Source organism: Emys orbicularis, chromosome 2, assembly GCF_028017835.1.
Source record: "Emys orbicularis isolate rEmyOrb1 chromosome 2, rEmyOrb1.hap1, whole genome shotgun sequence".
Taxonomy (NCBI): Eukaryota; Metazoa; Chordata; order Testudines; family Emydidae; genus Emys; species Emys orbicularis.
Genome location: NC_088684.1, coordinates 142,255,998 through 142,276,025, shown reverse-complemented (window position 1 = coordinate 142,276,025; position 20,028 = coordinate 142,255,998). Strand labels below are relative to the sequence as shown.

The following is a 20,028-nucleotide window of genomic DNA, read 5'->3' as shown; positions in this document are numbered from 1 at the left end:
GCAGCCAAGCTTCCCCGTCCTCACCTCCTTCCCCCCCCCAGCACCACTCCTCCCCCTCCCTCACAGCGCTTCCCACCCCCCCAACAGCTGTTTGGCCGTGCTTAGGATTTTCCGGGAGGAAGGGGGAGGAGGCAGAGAAGAGGTGGGGCAGGGGTGGGGACTTGGGGGAAGGGCTGGAATGGGGGCAGGGCAAGGGCGGTGCAGGGACGGGAAGAGGTGGGGGAGGGGCGGGGCCAGGGGTGGGGGGGTCAGAGGGGAAGTCGGTGCCTATGAGGTAGCAGATCCAAACCTTTAAATACAAAGGAGCTCAGATTGAAGGTTCTGGCCAATTTACAGTCTGATGTTCTATCCAGCAGGGGACAGGAGTGTTCACACACACAGTATGTTACCTGTTCCATCTGGAGTGGCACACACGTAAGTGGGAAGCATTTTCACAGTGGCATCCAGGTGCGATGCTTTGCTCAGTCCCCTCTCCATCTCTATCCTCAACCTATTCTTCACCTCCAGCAGCTGCTCATGGCTCAGCTTCAGGGCTTCCAGGGTCTTCTGCCTTGCCTTATGCTGGGCTGCTAGCCTGTAGGCCACCGCCGTGACCATAGCGGCCCCTTTGCCGCTCCCGTCTTCCGAGCGAACAAATCGGATGTCACAGTCTGGCAGCAGCTTCCGCACCGTCTTCTGAAGGCGTCGAGCAAAACTGCACAGGACGAAGGCGGGAGTGAGTATCATCCACTCAGCGTGGTGCTCCAGGCCCCTCTACTGGTGACTGGCCCGCATATAGACACTGACAGCTCGGGGAGGCTCATGCTTTTAGATCCAGAGGGCCCAGGTTCGATCCCTGTTGCCTACTCCCACCCAGCCTTACACAAAGCTAGACCTCATTTAGGTCTGTAGCCTTGCAAGATCTTATCCACTGATGGACAAGCTTCTGAAGGCCTTTTCCTGCAGCTTTTTAACTTCTTCCATGCCCGCCTGTAAAGCCCTTTCACTCAATGCATTTTTACAAACATTCACACTGGTGGCACCTCAGACTGGCAGGAAAACTGGGAAAATGGAGTCCCAGAGGCCTGGCACAGCTAGGATTAGAACCTGTTTGTAGGCTTGTGCCCTATTCACTGGGCTAAACTGCCTCTCAGATTGCAATTTACGAGGGTCCAATTCCCAGGCCATGCAATCTATTAAAAGCTACTTGGCTTGTGCCTTAACTGATACACTACTGATTTGGGCTGTGAACAGCATACCGGACTCTCACTGACTTTACTGGGAGTCACAGCCCTTTAAGTGCTCTGGGATTGGGTTGCTTTAAACTCCATCAAGCTGCAGAATGACCCCCGGGGCCATTTCCTCGCAAACTCATTGCTAGCCTCACTTAGGTCCTCAGGCTTACTGGGGGTGCTTCTTGTACACTGAGCCATCCACGCCGACGGTGGAGCGTAGCCTGTCAACTCCTTTGTTCTCCTTGATCCGGCGCAGCACTGCGGCCAGGGTAGCACCACAGAGGTTTGCCGAGCGGGTGGAGACGATCTGGCAGATATGCTGGGTGGCTATGCAGTCTTCTGCAGATGGGTCCAGCCCGAGCTTGGTCAAGATCTCGTGGGCTTTTTGTAGTCCTTCCTTCTCCCTGATGGTCAGGGAACAAAAAAAAGGAGTTCAGTGGAGTAGCCTGAGATACTGTTGAGGTAACTCGAAGTATTATAGGCCCAAGGTTTCTGCCAGTCCCACCTCTTATCCTAGAGGTTAATGAAATCATAGAAATGTAGGACTGGAAGGGACCTCGATAGGTCATCTAGTCCAGCCCCCAGCAATGAGGCAGGACTAAGTATTATCTAGACCATCCCTGATAAATATTTGTCTAACCTCTTCTTAAAAACCTCCGGTGGTGGAGATTCCACAACCTCCCTTGGTGAATTTGTTCCAGTGCTTAACTACTCTTAAGAGGGTGATAAGTGACAGCCAAGATGGATTTGTCAGAACAAATCATGCCGAACCAACCTAATTTCCTTCTTTGACAGTATGACTGGCCTAATGGATGGATGGATGGAAGCAGTAGGTGTGATATTTCTTGATTTGAGCAAGGCTTTCAAAACAGTCCCACATGACATTCTCATAAACTGGGGAAATGAGATCTTGATGAAGTTACTGTAAGGTGAGTGCACAACCGGCTGAAAAAACATACTCAAAGAGCAGTTATCAATGGTGGGCTATCAGACTGGGAAGATGCATTTAGTACAGTGGTTCTCAAAGCCAGTCTGCCGCTTGTTCAGGGAAAGCCCCTGGTGAGCCGGGCTGGTTTGTTTACCTGCCGGGCCCACAGGTTCGGCCGATCGCGGCTCCCAATGGCTGTGGTTCATCGCTCCAGGCCAACGGGGGCTGCAGGAAGGGCGGCCAACACATCCCTTGGCCGGCACTGCTTCCTGCGGCCCCCATTGGCCTGGAGCGGTGAACCATGGCCACTGGGAGCTGTGATCGGCTGAACCTGTGGATGCGGCAGGTAAACAAACCGGCCTTGCCCGCCAGGGGCTTTCCCTGAACAGGCAGCGGACCGGCTTTGAGAACCACTGATCTAGTGGGCTCCCCCAGGGGCTTGGGGCTTTTCAATGGAGTGGAGAGTATGCTTATAAAGTTTTTAGATACTTGGTGTCATCACTTTGGGGGACAGGATTAGAAAACCATATGACTTTGACAAATTGGAGAATTGATCTGAAATCCATGCGATGAAATTCAATAAAGACGAGTGCAAAGTACTACACTTAGAAAGGAAAAATCAAAATGAAGTAATAAAAAAAAAAAACCAACCCAAACAAGTGTAGTACCGCAGAAAAGGATCTGGCAATTATAGTGCATCACAAATTGAATACGAGTCAACAACCTGATGCAGTTGTGAAAAAGGCTATCATCACTCTGGGGTGTGTTAACAGAAGCGTCAACTATAAGAAACTGGGCACCACACTTTAGGAAAGATGTGGATAAATGGAGAGAGTCCAGAGGACATCAACAAAAATGATTAGGGCCCTACCAAATTAATGGCCATGAAAAACGCGTCACGGACTGTGAAATCTGGTCTCCCCCCGTGAAATCTGGTCTTTTTCGTGCTTTTATGCTATATTATACCGATTTCACAGGGGAGACCAGCGTTTCTCAAATTGGGGGTCCTGACCCAAAAGGGAGTTGCAGGTGGGTCTACAACGTTATTTTAGGGGGGTCATGGTGTTTCCACCCTTACTTCTGCTCTGCCTTCAGAGCTGGGCGGCTGGAGAGCAGCGGCTGTTGGCCAGATGCCCAGCTCTGAAGGCAGCGCCCCACCAGCAGCAGCACAGAAGTAAGGGTGGCAATACCATACCATGCCATCCTTGCTTCTGCACTGCTGCTGGCGGCAGCTCTGCCTTCAGAGCTGGGCTCCCGGCCAACAGCTTCTCAGCTCTGAAAGCAGGGCTGCTGACAGCAGCAGCGCAGAAGCAAGGGTAGCAATACTGCAACCTCACCTCCCTCGCCCCCCGCCTCCCACACACACTAACCTTGTGACACCCCCACAACTCCTTTTTGGGTCAGGATCCCTACAATTACAACACTGTGCAATTTTAGATTTAAATAGCTGAAATCACAAAAATTTGCAATTTTTAAAATTCTATGAAATGAATTCCACGTGACTTTATTGAATTTCATCTCATGGATTTCAGATCAATCCGTGAAATTGACCAAAATGGACCGTGAATTTAGTAGGGCCCTAAAAATGATCAAAGTTTTGAAGACCTGACCCAGGAGGAGAGGTTAAAAAACTGGGCACGTTTAGTCTTAAGAAAGGAAGACTTGAGAGGGGGTGGGTGGGGGCATGATAACAGACTTGAAATATATTAAGGGCTGTTATAAAGAAGACAGCGATCAGTGGTTCTCCATGTCCACTGAAGGTAGGACAAGAAATAATTGGCTTAATCTACAGCAAGGGAGATTTAGGTTAGATAGTATGAAAAACTTGATAACTCTAAGGGTAGTTAAGCTCTGGAATAGGTTTCCAAGGGAGGCTGTGGAATCCCCATCACTGGAAGTTTTTAAGCACAACTTGGACAAAAACCCATCCAGGATGATCTAGATTTACTTGGCCCTGCCTCAGTGCAGAGGACTGGACTCCATGAGCTCTCAAGGTCCCTTCCAGCCCCACATTTCTACAATTTTATCCCTTAAGTGATAACACAGAGCAGGAGGGGGGGGCTAACCTGCTCACTTTCTACTTGGTGTCTACACAATAGATTGCTCACCATTGGCTCGACAGACCTTTCCCTTCCCAAGAGCACACGTCTTGAAGAGATGAGGGTGGCCTCCCATCCAAGGTGGGGGGCGTATTGAGGATAGAACCGTTTGCTCAGGCTCTTTCTTACTTACTTTTCAATAGCAGACACATATCCGGTCTCGAAGTGTCCTGTGGTGAGCAAGCTTGGGGTAAGCCTTCCACCGAACAGCAGCTCCTCCTTGGCCATCTTCACCAGGATGAGCCTGACCAGCTCTCCCATGTACATGCCACTGATCATCTTTTCAAACCTGCAGAGAAGTTAAGCACAAGGTTCAGTCCACTGTGCAAGTCATTCTACAGTGTCACTTTAAGAGGCTAACGTCTAGGGCTAAACGTGCAACAAGGTGCACCTGAATTGCCCATGCAAAGCTGCATTCTACACAGGTAGCACATGAGCTCACAAAATCTCAGTGCACCCCCAAATGAGAAGGCTAATGTTTGTACCAAGGTCTTGGGACAGCTAAGTACTTGATTTAGTTTGCAAGAAAGAACAACTCTCTTAAGCTTAGTCATGCAATTTGCCCATTTAAAGAATCATGAATTATGGCAAGGGATCCTGATTGTCTCTATCTGATTGTCAAAAACAAAATTGTGTCAAGCCAACCTGATAGCTTTCTTTGACAGGGTAACAAGCCTTGTGGATGGGGGGAAGTGGTAGACATGGTATATCTTGACTTTAGTTAAGCTTTTGATACTGTCTCACATGATCTTCTCATAAACAAACTAGGGAAATGCAACCTAGATGGAACTACTATACCATGGGTGCAAAAACTGGTTGGAAAATCATTCCCAGAGGGTAGTTATCAGTTGATCACAATCATGCTGGAAGGGCATAACAAGTGGGGTCCCACGGGGATTGGTTCTGGGTCTGGTTCTGTTCAATATCTTCATCAATGATTTACATAATGGCATAGAAAGTACACGTTTGTGAGCGTTACCAAGGTGGGAGGGGTTGCAAGTGCTTTGGAGGATAGGATTAAAATTCAAAATGATCTGGAAAACTGGAGAAATGGTCTGAAGTAAATAGGATGAAATTCAATAAGGACAAATGCAAAGTACTCCACTTAGGAAGGAACAATCAGTTGCACATATACAAAATGGGAAATGATTGCCTAGGAATGAGTATTGGGGGTCATAGTGGACCACAAGCTAAATAGAAGTCAATAGTGTAACGCTGTTGCAAAAAAGGTGAACGTCATTCTGGGATATATTAGCAGAAGTGTTGTAAGCAAGACACGAGAAGTAATTCCGCTCTACTCTGCACTGATTAGGCCACAACTGGAGTATTGTGTCCAGTTCTGGGCGCCACATTCCAGGAAGGACGTGGACAAATTGGAGAAAGTCCAGAGAAGAGCAACAAAATGATTAAAGGTCTAGAAAACATGACCTATGACGGAAGATTGAAAAAATTGGGTTTGTTTAGTCTGGAGAAGAGAAGATTGAGAGGGGGCATAACAGTTTTCAAGTTTGTAACAGGTTGTTAGAAGGAGGAGGAAGAAAAATTGTTTTTCTTACCCTCTCAGGATAGGACAAGAAGCAATGGGCTTAAATTGCAGCAAGGGAGGTTTAGGCTGGACATTAGGAAAAACGTCCTAACTGTCAGGGTGGTTAAGCACTGGAATAAATTGCCCAGGGAGGCTGCGGAGTCTTCCATCATTGGAGATTTTTAAGACCAGGTCAGACAAACACCTGTCAGGGATGGTCTAGATAATTAGTCTTGCCACGAGTGCAGGGGACTGGACTACACCTCTCGAGGTCCCTTCCGGTTCTATGATCCTATGATCTCATGTAGCAGCACAATACAGATACACCCAGATTTTGCTTAAAATCACAGGGGGACATTTCAAAACCTTCAGTAAAAAGACTGGGGAGCTCTAGTCTGGAGAAACACTTGTGCTCTGTAGGAGCTTTGCATTAGCCCCATGGAGCTTATGAGTTCTGTAGGAGTGGAGCCACAGTCCCTGAGGCAGGATCTACACACAGAAAGGCTTTGCTGGCATAGCTGTACCTGCATACTATACCAGCCCAGCACTCCTAGTGTGGACGCAGCTTATATTAGTATAAATCACTGGTATAACACATTCCAGCCTCCCCACCCAAGGACAAAATAAGCACAGCTTTTCCCGGCACAGCTATGTCAGCCTGGGATCACAACTCTTCAGCACCCCTGACCAACACAGCTCTGCTGGCAGACGCTTGTAGAGTAAACACGGCCTGAGGATACCATCTTTAGAAGCACTACGCAGCACTGAAAGTCAGCAGGACTTAGGCTCTTAAGTCACTTACAAGCCAGGTCTATGGTACGGGTGCTACTGTGACACTGCTATGGCAGTACAGCACCATAGCGTAGACACTTCCTACAGCGATGGGAGAGGTTTTCCTGTCACTGTAGGTAATCACTGAGCAGCAGCAGCTAGTCAACGAAGCACTCTTCCATTGTTAAATTAATGGAGATATCCTATCTCCTAGAACTGGAAGGGACCTTGAAAGGTCATCGAGTCCAGCCCCCTGCCTTCACTAGCAGGACCAAGTACTGATTTTGCCCCAGATCCCTAAGTGGCCCCCTCAAGGATTGAACTCACAACCCTGGGTTTAGCAGGCCAATGCTCAAACCACTGAGCTATCCCTCCCCCCATTGACCTAGCCATGAATTCACTGGGAGTTAGGCTGGCATAGACTGGCATTCGGGGGTGTGGATTTTTCATCTTCCTGAGTGACATTGCTAGGTCAGTCTAAGTTTTAAGTGTGTCCAAGGCCTGGTCCACTTTTCAAACCATCACCCTACAGCCCCGGGGACACGGCCAATCGTCACGTATCCCAGAGTTTTGGTTAAACCAGAGTAACATCAAGGCTCCAATGTAACAATGAGCACATGCTTGTTGGAGGAGTCTGGCCTTCAAATTAAAACTAGAAACACTGCGGAAGATTTTCCAAGATGCACATGGGAGTTGAGTGCCTACCTGCCCTTTGGAAATATACCCCACTTCTCCCATCTTATCTTGCAGTGGGTGAGTTTGTATGGTCTGCAGAATCCTGGGGAAATTGCTAATGTACAGGCTAGAACTTCTCCTGTGGGCAAGGTTTGAGCTGCCTTGATAATAGGTGGACTGAACTGTGCGCACAGAAAGAAATGCAACTGAAAGATCAAATGCTTAATATATACAGTACATAGAGAGAGAGAGAAAAATTAAGCCTTCAGCCTTCCTCTTCCGTCCATTGTGATTAGAAGTAAACCTGAACCAAACTATTTCTGCATCTTGGAGGAAGCTCGGATCCAAGTTTTATGGACTGGGTCCATCTCTAATTTAAAAATCAATCTCACAGTCACCAAGTGTGATATCTGTTGGTTGCACTGATGGTATGAACACTAGGTGACGCTGTTTGCCTTCGGGTGATGATCACTACACTGAATGGGAAATCCAGAAGTAGCTGTTATTCCATTCATTAGAAGATGAAGCAAAGCAGGGGGATATGGGGAGGGGATCACTCTTGGCAGTTCATTCAGAAATAACATCCCCAATTTGTGGTACAGTCCCAGTTTGCATTGGTCTAGCCCGCAGCCTTTAGGGTCCTGTAACCCAGTTAACCTACATGACCTCTTCCTCACACCAAAACAATCACAATAGAAGGACAGACAATACAAAATAAACCACCCCCCACATCTGAGCCACAGCCAGGAATCTGCTTACAGTTGTTTCCCTGGATTGAGCGAACCCATGTCGATCTCACGGTCAAACTCTGTCCTGATGTCGTTCAGCACGCCGTCGTCTCCGAAGGCTCCCCATTCCATGTTTATGCACATCCGCCCTTCATCCCCTTCCACCAAGTCAATGTGCCGCATCTCCTCCATGTAGCATGCATTGGTACCAGTACCTGTGCCAAACAGATCACGAGTTAGTCACCTGGGAGAGGGAGTGGTGGGGTCTTCATCACTGCTTCCAGCGTAGAGTTCCTACCCATCCCATAAGTATGGCCTAAACTGTTTGTTCTTAGATGCACACATTTACACTTGGCCTTACTGAAATGTATCTTGTTCGCCTGAGCCCAGCTTACCATGTGATCCAGATGGCTCTGTATCAGAGCCCTCTCCTCTTCATTATTTACCACTCCCCCATTCTTTGGGTTGTCTGCAAACTTTGTCAGTGATATTATGTTTTCTTCCAGGTCATTCATAAAACTGTTCCATAGTGTAGGATCAAGAACTGATCCCTGTGGGACACCCCAGTAGAAACACTCAGTGATGAGTCCCCATTTACAGTTCTATTTGGAGATCTGTCAGTTAAGACAATTTTTCATGCACGCTATGTTCATTGTGTATCGTTCTAGCTTCTTAATCAAAATGTTGCATGGTACTAAGTCAAACAACTTATAGAAGTCTTTGAATATTACATCATTGCTCTTACTTTCCTCGGTCAAACCTGTAATCTCATCAAAGAGACATCAAATGAGTTGAACAGGATCTATTTCCTGTCAAGGTTACATTGTGTCTTACCAACAATGAGCCCAACTTCGCAGTTGTGATCGTCATAGCCGCAGGTCATCATCGTCCCTACGGTGTCGTTCACCACAGCGACCAGGTCAATGTCGAAGTCCTGAAACAGGCAAAGGGGAGAGACATCAAGTCCATGAAGTCAAGTTTGACCCAAACTTCCCATTCCTAAGATTGATTGTGGGGGTTGGGGAAATCGGTACTTTAGCAGATAGAAAGAGCAAGGCTCCAAGGCCAAGATTTGGGATCCGTGCCCACAAATATTCAGCCTCATTTGGGCCAGGATTATCAGCTGTGACTAATTATTTTGGCTCACTCGATTTCTCAGTGCTCAGCTGGAGACACCATGAAGGGGCAGATGTTCACAGGGCAGGTGGCTCAGCACTTATCAGCTCCCTTCTTAACGCATCTCAAGGTCAGCACTCAAAAATCACTAGCTCCTTTTGAAAACCATGGCTCCAGTGGGGGCTGAACGTTCATCAGCACAGATTCAGTGACAGAAGAACATTAATAGGCTGCCTATCTTTAGTAAAAATTGTTCCTTTTATAGTGCTATTCAATGTCAAAGCACTGCACAAACATTCATTAAGGATCTCAACAACCTCTTGAGAAGGGTAGCTAAGTAGTCATGTTACTTGGATTTATCTAGACTTCTATTAACCATCTGTCCCTGACTCTTGGTGTTTTTAGAAGATTAAAAGTTATGATACAGGAAGGAAAACTTGCAACAGATGCAACAAACCGTACAGACAATGTCATTACGCTCACAGAAGTAACTTCACATCTATCCAGTCCACAGCCCTCTCCTGCCCCAAAATGTAGGAGGAATCAGTGTTAATTGGTGCTGCGTTAATAAATCTAGGCTCTGGCAGATCTAGACTAAGAAATCCAGGCTCTTGCAGTGGGAGCAATTCTGGAGGAATCGACCCCTCCTGAAAGACTCCTGGCCAACATCCCTACTTCCTGTTTTAGTCACAGGGCTATCAGCTCAAGCAGTCAGCTGAGGAGTCGTACAAGGAAGAGAGGCATAGCCAGATCTCAAGCCATTTAAGGCTTTACAGGGAAGGATGGAGAAATGGAGGCAGAGGTTACAACATTTGTTTTTCTCCCTATCTCCAGTCGTTCTGGATGACAGAATAACTGTGATATCAGAAGGTACACCAACAATATGCAATTCAGAGCAGGGGTGAATTCAGCGCTAAAGTAGATCTTTGCGTTCACCCACTTTCACAGCTGATAATGCAGCCTGCAGGAGAACAACATAAGAAAAGAGCAGGGCATGAGCATGAGAAAGCACAATGTTTGCTGTAATCCTCGACCAACAGGATCTAACCTGATTAAAAAAAAAAAAAGAGGAAGTTTGTTTGGGTTAAAAAAAAAAAAAAATGCAAGACAGCTGTGCTCCTTTTTGTTTCCAGATGAAGAGTGCATCAATCTGACAACCCTTGAGTGTCTCGGGTCTGAAGCCAAGTACAGCCACTGCTGGCATTTAGATAGTGCTTTTCCCATCCCAGTCTATGTGAATACCTTGAAATACAATACCTTCCCCCCTGCGTGGAGGGCTGTACGCTAGATCAAGACCAGGATTTATACATATTCTCTTTGTTCTGTTCCAAAGAGAAACAGAATGCCCTGGGCGGAGCAGCTGATTCCCAACAGCCTGGGAGTTCAGCGCACGGGTAATGCTTACCCCTCGTTTCTTGATGGCTTTACGTATCATGGCAACCACGTCTTTCCCCTCCACGCCACTGGATTTGAACCCTTTAGTCCATGTAACGAGGATACTCTACGAAAAGAAATAAGAACAACCATATTATCAAACCAGAGTCTTCAGCCATCTTTCTCTAAGGCCCTATTGCTACCCTGGGGATTTTTGCAAAAAAAATCCTTCTCCACTGTAGATCAGCTGCACTGGTATAAGACAAGGGCTTCCACTGATACAACTTTCTGCAGTAAGTTCCTGGGATGGGTTGCGGCACTGTCGTGTGTATGTTATGTCAATGTGATTACACTGGCAAGGAGTCTACACTATAAACTTACATCGATATAACTACATTGCTCAGGGATATGAAAAATCTACACCCCAGAGCGATGCAAGTTATACAGACCCGGTGTAGACAGCGTTATGTCGACGGGAAATGGATTAATGACACTCCCTTGGTGTTCACACCTGAACTGCTAGAAGAGGGCCTCATCCTCCCTGATGGAACTAACTTCGTTATCTCCAGTCTGATTCTGGCCTGCATATTTATACCTGACTCTGGAAATGTCCATTACATGCGTCTGACGAAGTGGATATTCACCCACGAAAGCTTATGCTCCAATACATCTGTTAGTCTAGAAGGTGCCACAGGACTCTTTGTTGCTTTTTACAGATCCAGACTAACACGGCTACCCCTCTGTTACTTGACTGACATGACAGGCAATCCTGTGGACGTAGCAGCATCTTTGCTGCAGCTTTTTACGTGTTGATCTGCCCTGAGTCTCAACAAGGCCCAGGTTTCTGGAAATGCCATCAAAATACGGGTGGGATGGGGAGTTAGTCATTTATTTCCACCCGCATTAGAAATGCAAAGCACAGGGTGAGGCTGACCAGATTCTACAGAGTTGAGTTTACGAGGATGGTTCCCAAAGAGCTCAGGGTGTCAGACGGCTTCTGATTAAAAACAGTCTTCCATGCTTGAGGTTTTCCATACAAATCTAATCATCTGCCATGAGCAGCAGAAGGCACTTTGCAACTGGGACTTCTACTATGATTAGTAGGTTTAAGAGATCAATAATAGCAGAAATATCATAGCCACACAGCTGTGGAATTTGATTAGCTCCCACTCTGAAAGGACTTCAGTGACATCTTCTGTTCTCTCTTATACAGAGCTTTTCTTCCCTAGGTCCCAAGGCGCTTTAGAATCATAGGGTCAGAAGGGACCACCAGGGTCATTTAGTCTAACCCCTTGCCAAGATACTCACAAAGTCTCCATTTCACAGATGGTGAAACTGAGAAAAAGACAGAGCAGTACCTTGCCCCAGGCCACCCAATGAGTCAGTTTCCAAACCAGGAATAGAACCAAGATCTCTTGGCTCCTAACCCCACGGCTTTCCACTAGACCACCCTGCTTTCCCAAGAGAGCAGTAGAAGGGGGAAAAAGTTAATAGAAACTTGTATTGTTCCTCGTGCTGTAGCGCAGCGAGGTTAACAACTTGTCATGCAGCATGTGGGCGCCTTTACGGTGGAGTATTCGCTGCACATGGAGGATGTGCCAAAGGGACAGAGAAATACCTAGCTGGCTACGTTTCTGAGAGATGAATAGAGTTTTTAGCATTCCAGTTATAATGGCGGTGAACGGGTAGAAAACGAGACACACACACAAAGATGCCAGGTGCCAGAGGAGAGGGTACGTGACAAGCAAAATGACACACATCCATCCGGAGGGCCCTAAACAAGCAAATTTCACCTTGGGCTCCCGACGCCACAGACAGTCCATCAGGCGACTGAGGTCACCGGAGTCCCTCCATGTAACTAGTCAATTGCTAAGCACGGCTGACAGCACATCAATCCCTGCAGGAGTGCCTGCCCCTGATCCCTGGTAGAAGCATTGCCGATGACTTCAGTGGGAAGAGGAGCATGCCTGCTATGTTACATCCAGTGGGGCATGGTACATCATGAATGATGCGGTGCTTGACATGTCTGTTTGCATGTAGCGAGGGGACATATGCCCTGAGGCATTTGGATCTGCTTTACCTTACTCTGCACACCCTCCCCACCCAGTGCCTGCATTCAGTTCATTTTCCACCTGCCCTGCTCCCATCTCAGTCCTACCTTTGTCTCTCCTTCCTGCACCTGGGGCTCCAGATCTGTCTCCACCCTGCCCCCTCTGCCACTAACAGCCTCCCTTGACTTGTGTGATAAACAGCTGCCTTCATCGGCCATCCAATCCTTCCTCTAAAATCCTCTTCTCAGCCAGCGTCCCAGCCCACAGCTAGTGTTATTCACAAAAACAATCCCAAAATATAATCAGCTAGGAGCCTTGTAAATAACACTCCCTTTGCAAGCCAGGCTGCCCTCAAGAGCAATTTTACCCTCCCCCTTTGTTTCTTGTCCTTTCCCCACCTTCCCCAGATGGTTTCTTGTCATCTCTCATTATCTTGTTTCCCTAATTTGGAGTGTAAATGCCTCAGGGCAGCAATCTTCTTGGTTACTTGTCAGGAAAATGTCTTGCACATTAATGGTGCCGTAGAAACAGATCAGTAATAAGCACCAAAAAGTTGAAGTTCCATGTGTCAGCATGCAAGAGGCATTTCCTTACCTCATGTTAGTTAACACATGGTAACTAGCAAGAGGTACAACCCTCATGAAGACAAGGCAGTTTGTTCAGAATTTTACTTCATATTAGTTACCGTATGGTACATAACGCACCTTTTTTCCTAGTAAAGATGCAGCCATAGTGCATGAAGACATGCTTACGGCCTTTGCCGGTTTAAGGGAACAGATGTAAACTAAACCAAAATCCACCCTGCAGTTGGCACCAGTTTAACTAAATCGGTTTAAAAAAAAAATCCATTTAAGTCAAATTGGCGCAACTTCCATGTGCAGACAAGGCTAAAACCATTGGGTATGATTAAAACCTAGCCACTTGTCCCTTTCACCTCTCCTGGTCGCTGGCAGCAGCCCAAGCCTCAGCCTGCAGGTCAATCCATCATGGCTTACAAGCCAGAGGAGGTAAAAGCGTCACTTACCTCATCCAGTTTTGTTTGGTGGCAAGGAAAAGAGAAGGTGAATCCGAGGGGAAGCTTCTTGTCCTTCATGTTCAGCTTTTCCATGAAGTTAGCCAGGCATTCGGCAATATGATCAAAGAGCTGTGGAACAGAGATCACCACCCGTTAGACTGCTCAGACCCTGAGTCACCCTAATCTGTCTATTCAGCGTAAGGGCCCAATCCGGCACCCATTGGAATGGGTCAGCACAAAGTCAGGTCAGGATCATTTCACAACTGAATGCGCTGGATCCTACATTCCACTGGGTGCCACTGACTGTGTTTCACTTGCCAACGTCACTCACCTTCGCTCAAGCAATTCAGCTATTAGAGAATAACCCTCCCCCAAGTAAGGAAACTTATGGCCACTACCTGTAAGCCTATCTGTAACACTGGCAGAAACTTTCACAGGCATGTAAAGCATTCCTGATTGTTACTGGTTTGGTATTCTGGGACTTTATAGAACACATTGTAATACATATCCAAACAGTTATTATTAAGACTCACTTATCAGTTGCCCATTACCATAGTGTCTAGGTGTAGTTTGCTTAGTTTAAAATAAATCCTTAAGCATGTCTTCTGTGTATCAGTCTGGGAGATTTTCAGAGATGAAAACAACTTTTTGGGAAAGGAATTTGATATCTCGTGGTTAAAGCAGGAGCTCTGGGATTCAGGACTCCTGGGTTCTCTTCTGAGTTCTGCTGTTGACTCTCTGCAAGTTTTGACAAGTCACTTCACCTCTCTGCATTTCAGTTTGCCCTCTATCACAGCGGGGGTAGAAGGAACTAGCTAATTTTTTATCATGAGCTTTGAGGTCTTGGAACCTAGGGTATTAGAGCAAAATATTATGATTCCCTTGACAGTTCAGGATGGTCCAGTCCTTTGATAAAGAAAAAACCTCTCTTACTTGGTTCTTTAGACCTTGACTGCACGGAGGATTTTAAATGAATTTTCACAGAGATATGTTAACACAGTAAATGCAACTGAGATTTAGTTATGTCCTCACCAAACCAAAGATTTGCAGGGTAGCTCTTTTAAGCAGTCGCCGCCCGCCAGTGCAAACCCCGAGCGTAGACAAGATAAACTGCGATAAGCAGCTATTTGCACTGGAGCATCGAACTCAGGTGTCAAGCCGGGGTCAGTGCCAGGGCGCAAATTTGTCTATCTGCACATGGGGCCCAGTAGGTGGCTGGAATAGAGATAAATTCCCAATGTAGACAAGGCTCTGCCTGCTGCATCACCCAAGCTGACCGTGGATCAATCCTCACCATCCGTTAGTTTCCTTCTTCTAAGTTTTCAGCAGAGAACAGAGCACTGAACTCCAGTTCCCTCAGCTGTTTATTCCAAGGCGTTTCCCCCCCCCCCCCCCTTGCCAGACTGTAAACCCCAGGTAGTGATGAATCTCATTTAAAGCATGAACATCTCTCTGCAAGGGACTTTAAAGTGCTTTCTACACACAAGGCTTTAATGAGAAAAGCAAAGACAGCTGGACAGACAGATTACACCAGTTTGTCTTCGAGTGGTTTAAAGCAAAGAGGGGGGAAAATGACTGGATTACCATTTAAAAACTATATTCCCTAGGACTCACACACAACAGTCATCCCCCTTAACAGTCATTTACTATTATCTTATTCTATTTGCATTTATTTTGTGTCAAACTCTATTTTCTCCCATACAATGCACACTGTTATTTTATTCCATTTGTATGTATTTTGAGCCAAAATCAACAGCACAAGGAAAGGGTTAGGAGACAACGTGTTTCGTCACCTGCCTGTCTCTACTTTATACTTACGTAGTTCTTCATCTCTCCATCTCAAAGCACTTTATTAATGGTGGGCATCATTAGACTCACAAGTCAAAGGGAGAAACTGAGGCACAGAGCAGGGAAGGGACTAGCAGGTTGGTGGGAGAGGTGACAATGGAACCCAGGTATGCTGACTCCTAACATCTTTAATTCCCCCCACATCAGCATCTTGCAACAATACTACAATCTCCTTGCTCTACTCCTGCCCCCCTCTATCCAGAGCACACACGCCTTATACAGAGCTGCAGAGGATGAACTCTGAGCATGTCATCACAGCACCCGCTGGGTGTCACCCCCCTCACGTGGACAGCGAGAGAGATTTCCCTGGACAAGAAAGTGGTGACTGATTATTACGTCTGACCAAGCAGAGGAGCATCTTTCCATTGCATGGTTCCTGCATCTCCCTAGGGCAGATATGATGCTGTGAGACGACATGTGAACTGATGGGCGGTGGTGGGGGGGCTTTTATGTAAGATTTAAACTGGGATTAGGCACAGTTGGGGGAGGATGGAATCAGAGGGGAATTAGAGCTACACGTGCTCTGCTTTACTTCTGTCCTTTCAATGCTGGCGGCTACTCAGGGCAGACCAGAGTATGACCCTCTCTAGGGCCAAGATTTTTAGTGACTGGCAGTTTTGAATGCTCAACACGAGACACCTTTTAAGGGGCCTAATTTACAGAGAGTGATGAGGACCTGCCTTCTGAAAACAAGGCCCCATTAAGGGGTCTCAAATTTGGCATCCAGGAGAATGGTGGACATGTTGACACTAGGAAAAAAGGTGCATTTAACATGTATTAGAAATCCCTAGTGGAGAGATGGCAAGTTGTAGTTTGAACACATTAGTTGTGAACCCTAGAGTAGATACCTGCCAGCTACCACATGTTAAAATACAAACTGGCCTGTCTACACCAGGGCAATGTGTGTTTAAAAACCCACCTTTACCAGTGAAGGCAAGGCCCAAGGTACCTGAAATTATTAGTCGCTTTTAAAAGCCTTGGCCTTTTGCACTTACACAGCCCCGATGGCTGTCGCATCTGAGCAGGGGTTGTTTCCTTCTCGAATACCCAGGAGAATCACGTCGGGAAGACCCAGCAGGCTGGGTGAGTCAGCAAGAATGTGCACTCGGGAATAAAAGGGTGTGTGTGTGTGTGTGTGTGTGGGGGGGGGGGGGGGGGGGGGGGGGAGATATTAAACCTACCTGTACCCCACTCCCACGCATGAGATCCTCTGGAATGGCATAGATCTGATTCTCCATTTCTACCTTCCGCAGGCCGTTATCAGACACCTTCACTCTCAGCACACGGAAGTTCGTGCCGCCAAGATCCAAGGCCAAGAAGTCTCCATTCTCTGCAGGGGCAAAGAGAGAAGAATATCATGTTAGAGGCCTCTGTCTTATTCACACACACGCCTTTAAAATGGAGCTATGGAATGACTGCCTATTTACATGGGCCAGATATGCTACCGCTGGCAGTGGTACTAGGCTGCTTTTAACAATAAGCAATAGTGGTTTCTGGCACTTTACTGGTTTGCTGAAATCTCCCCGTTTAGTGCAATCGTCCTGCAATCCCTGCTCGGGCAGACGCAGACAGCCAGCTCCGCCGCAGAAATAAGGCATGGTCAGGAAAAGGGCTAAGTGAGCATCTCTCCAGGCCAGACCCCACTGACACGGCCCTGAATGGAACTTGAAGCTGAAAAACTGCTCTCAAGAAAGAGTGACGGCCATACTGCCAGTGCCCACCCGCCACGAGTGAATCCCACTCTCAACACAGCTATCCCTTTGGGTGGAGGGGGTGAAAATTACCCCCTCAGGAAAGAATCTGACACCCAGGGACCCCTTCAACCACCTAAAATGCAAGCAGCTCTGTGGTGGAGGATGAGGCAATTAGCCAGAGCAAGTTGCACAAGGTAGTCGGGGAACTGTGGCCTGTGACACAAATAGCTCATACAGAGAGTTACGAGATCTTCTGAGTCCACACAGAGCAGACAGTGATGCTGTTTTTAAGGCTGGAGGCCACATGGTCTTAGTTAGAGCAGAGGAACTGAGCCAGAAGACCAGATGCCGTTCCTGACTCTTCTGCTGCCTTGCTGTGTGACCTCAGGAGAGTCCCTCCATCTCCATGCCGAGTAATTCAAACCCAGGGGACCGGTTTCAAAGCAGGACTTTTTTGAAGGAAGGTGTAGCAGGGTGGTCACCCGCTCCGGCCCAGAAAGGGTTAAAGCCAGCTCTGGGAGAGGGCTGAGACTGGGGAGGAAAGCCTGGACTGATTGGGGAAGGCAGTAACAGCTGGGGCCACGCCCCAATAAGGCCCAGCTGGTCCCGATAAGAGGCTGCGAGCCAGAAGCCCAAACAGCCTCTCTGCTTGTAGAGAGAGAAGGGCCTGGCTGCTGGGAAGCTCAGGGTGCCTAGAGTGAGGCAGGGCTGGGGAAAGGCCAGAGGGGCTGGGGAGCTCCAGGCTGGCAACTCCCCAGGCTGCAGGGCCTTGTCCAAGGCCCCAGAGAGGCACTGGGTTCCAGAGAGGGGCAACAGGTCCAGACCCAACCTTGCCTATGATGAGTGGCTTATACTGCAGTCTGCCCCAGGGAGTGGGGCTAGATGGTGACTGGCAGTAGCCTTACACTGAGGCGAGGTGGGGTTAGTGGGTGGGGGTTCCCTGGGGAGGGGAGACCCAAAGAGAAAGGGGTTACTGCCAGAGGGCAGCCCCCAGATAAAGGGGCACCGGGTCCGGGAGGGGCATGGGGGCCAAGAGGCGAGGCGGATCACCGGCCTGCAGAGGGCGCTCCAAGGCTGGCAGAGCTAATTCCCATGGACGACCAGCAGGAGGCGCCAGAGGGGTGAGTCCACAGGCTTACAGAAGGATTTTGAAGTGTAAATAGGAGAGACTAAGTGATCACAGAGGGACAGAATGGAAAGACGCCCCTGAAGCATCACAGGACCATTGCCACGCACTTGGGCAAACTTTGTAAATACAGGGCTCCATTCTCCTCTCACCTACGCTGGGATAAAACCGGTACAAAGCCCAGTAGCCAACAGGGAAAATGGGAGTAAGAGCACTGTACTAGAAAGAGAGCCTAAGACATAAGGCCCTGTATCAGAGGCCTGGTGTGAGGCCTGAACTAAAGTAGCGGTCAAGCCTTGCTAATATAAAGCAAAGTTAACAAGAGACAGGCTGAAAGCAGAAGTCAGGTTCTTCCCCACAAGGTGCCACCACTTGCCATAGCCCACACTAGCATGGCTACGCTACTGTTTTTAGCGTGCTGCTTCGATGACAAACTAGCGTGAGCAGGTCTGCTCAAGCTGGGAATCACACCCCCCAGCTTCAAGTGTAGACGTAACCTAAGATTGTGAGCTGGTCAGATCCTATAGCGATGCAGGGGGGAGGCAGAAAACAACGGAAGATAGATATACAATCCTAAATCTCAAGGCTGTCTCCAAAACCCTCATCATTAGAGGGATGCGAAGCAGCGTAAATCATCTACTACTTGAAAGCAGTGTAATCTACCAGCATGACAAGCAGAGAGGGAAAGTGAATCGAGTTTATCTGCCTATTTTGGTTGCCGTTAGTGGAGAGTTACAAACACAGACGCAGGCAAGACAGGCTCAAGTAACACAGCGTGATTTGGCTTGGTCCGTGGAGCGTAGGTTAACACACAGTTTCTCTGGAGTACGGCCTCCCCTTAATTAATTTGCTTTAGGGAGCCTGTAACAAGTGTCACTGAGCTGAACCCACCTCCCAGAGATGGGTAGCTAATTCTATTTTTAAAAAAGCATTCAACTTTATTTTCCCAGACACCACGATGGGCCACCATTGAGTTTGGGACAAGGAAGTTTAATGGCCAGCCTAACTGGTGGAAGCGCCAAGCTTACTATATTAAATATTGAGCTGTGGGTGGGGGAGCAGGGAGGGGGAAAAAACCCACTGTCAGCACTCTTAATTTCTGAACACACCAAATCTGCTGTGCTGGCTACTCCAGACGGATTACAGTGCCTAGGGACTGTAACGTGCCCAATGATGCTTTTATAAAGGGGCTACAGTTGAAACAAACAAAAAAAATGTAGTTAATTAGTATTCCAATGACACTGGGCCAGTTAGTGTCTTCCGTGAGGTCTTCTGCGGCAAAGACAGCTTGCTGTCCGAATCTGAAGGGCATTCAGCAGCGACGATAGCTTGGCTGGAACGATTATGGGGTTGACTTTGCAAAAACTTGGAGTGGGTGTGGGGGGGGGGGGGGAAATGAGAGCGGAAACAATTGCTCATTTCTGTAAAGCTGCCTCTTCTCCCCCCACCCCAGCCCCAATCTCCTGTTTAAAATATCTTGCACTCCTGGGAAACTAATAACTAGCCAAGATCAGATCCCAGAGGATAATTTCTTTTAAAATCTCGTCTAAATCATCCTTCCACAAGCAATCCCAAGCTGCCACAATGAAGAGAGTTTAAACTTGAGCCAGCTCAATCGCTTAGCGGTAAAGGTGGTGAGATGCCGTGTGTGACACCGGGGTTTGAGGCAGTGGCTGTGCACTCCCTTGTGAGAGATTGGAGTTGGATCTCACTCCTGGGGCTGGCAGGCCTTGCGAGGAAAGTGGCTAGTCACCAAGGAAAGGAGGGAGAAACAGGTGCCAGATTCTCAAGGGCACCCTCCTGTCAATCCCTTTTTATCCTCCTCAGCAAGCTAGGAAGCGAAAGCTTTGCCCAGACTGTGACA

General features: G+C 47.8%; 1 protein-coding gene across 1 annotated transcript in view; it reads right to left on the bottom strand.

The window, feature by feature from the left end:
- LOC135874939 (hexokinase-2) overlaps nt 1–20,028 on the bottom strand; it is a 60,990-nt gene that overhangs the window by 13,852 nt on the left and 27,110 nt on the right. The window contains exons 3-10 of the mRNA XM_065399894.1: nt 16,526–16,674; nt 13,506–13,625; nt 10,462–10,557; nt 8,775–8,874; nt 7,972–8,155; nt 4,375–4,530; nt 1,385–1,618; nt 390–694 (exon numbers count right to left, since the gene is read on the bottom strand). Coding sequence (XP_065255966.1) covers nt 390–694; nt 1,385–1,618; nt 4,375–4,530; nt 7,972–8,155; nt 8,775–8,874; nt 10,462–10,557; nt 13,506–13,625; nt 16,526–16,674 — 1,344 coding nt within the window. The remainder of the gene's footprint in view (nt 1–389; nt 695–1,384; nt 1,619–4,374; nt 4,531–7,971; nt 8,156–8,774; nt 8,875–10,461; nt 10,558–13,505; nt 13,626–16,525; nt 16,675–20,028) is intronic.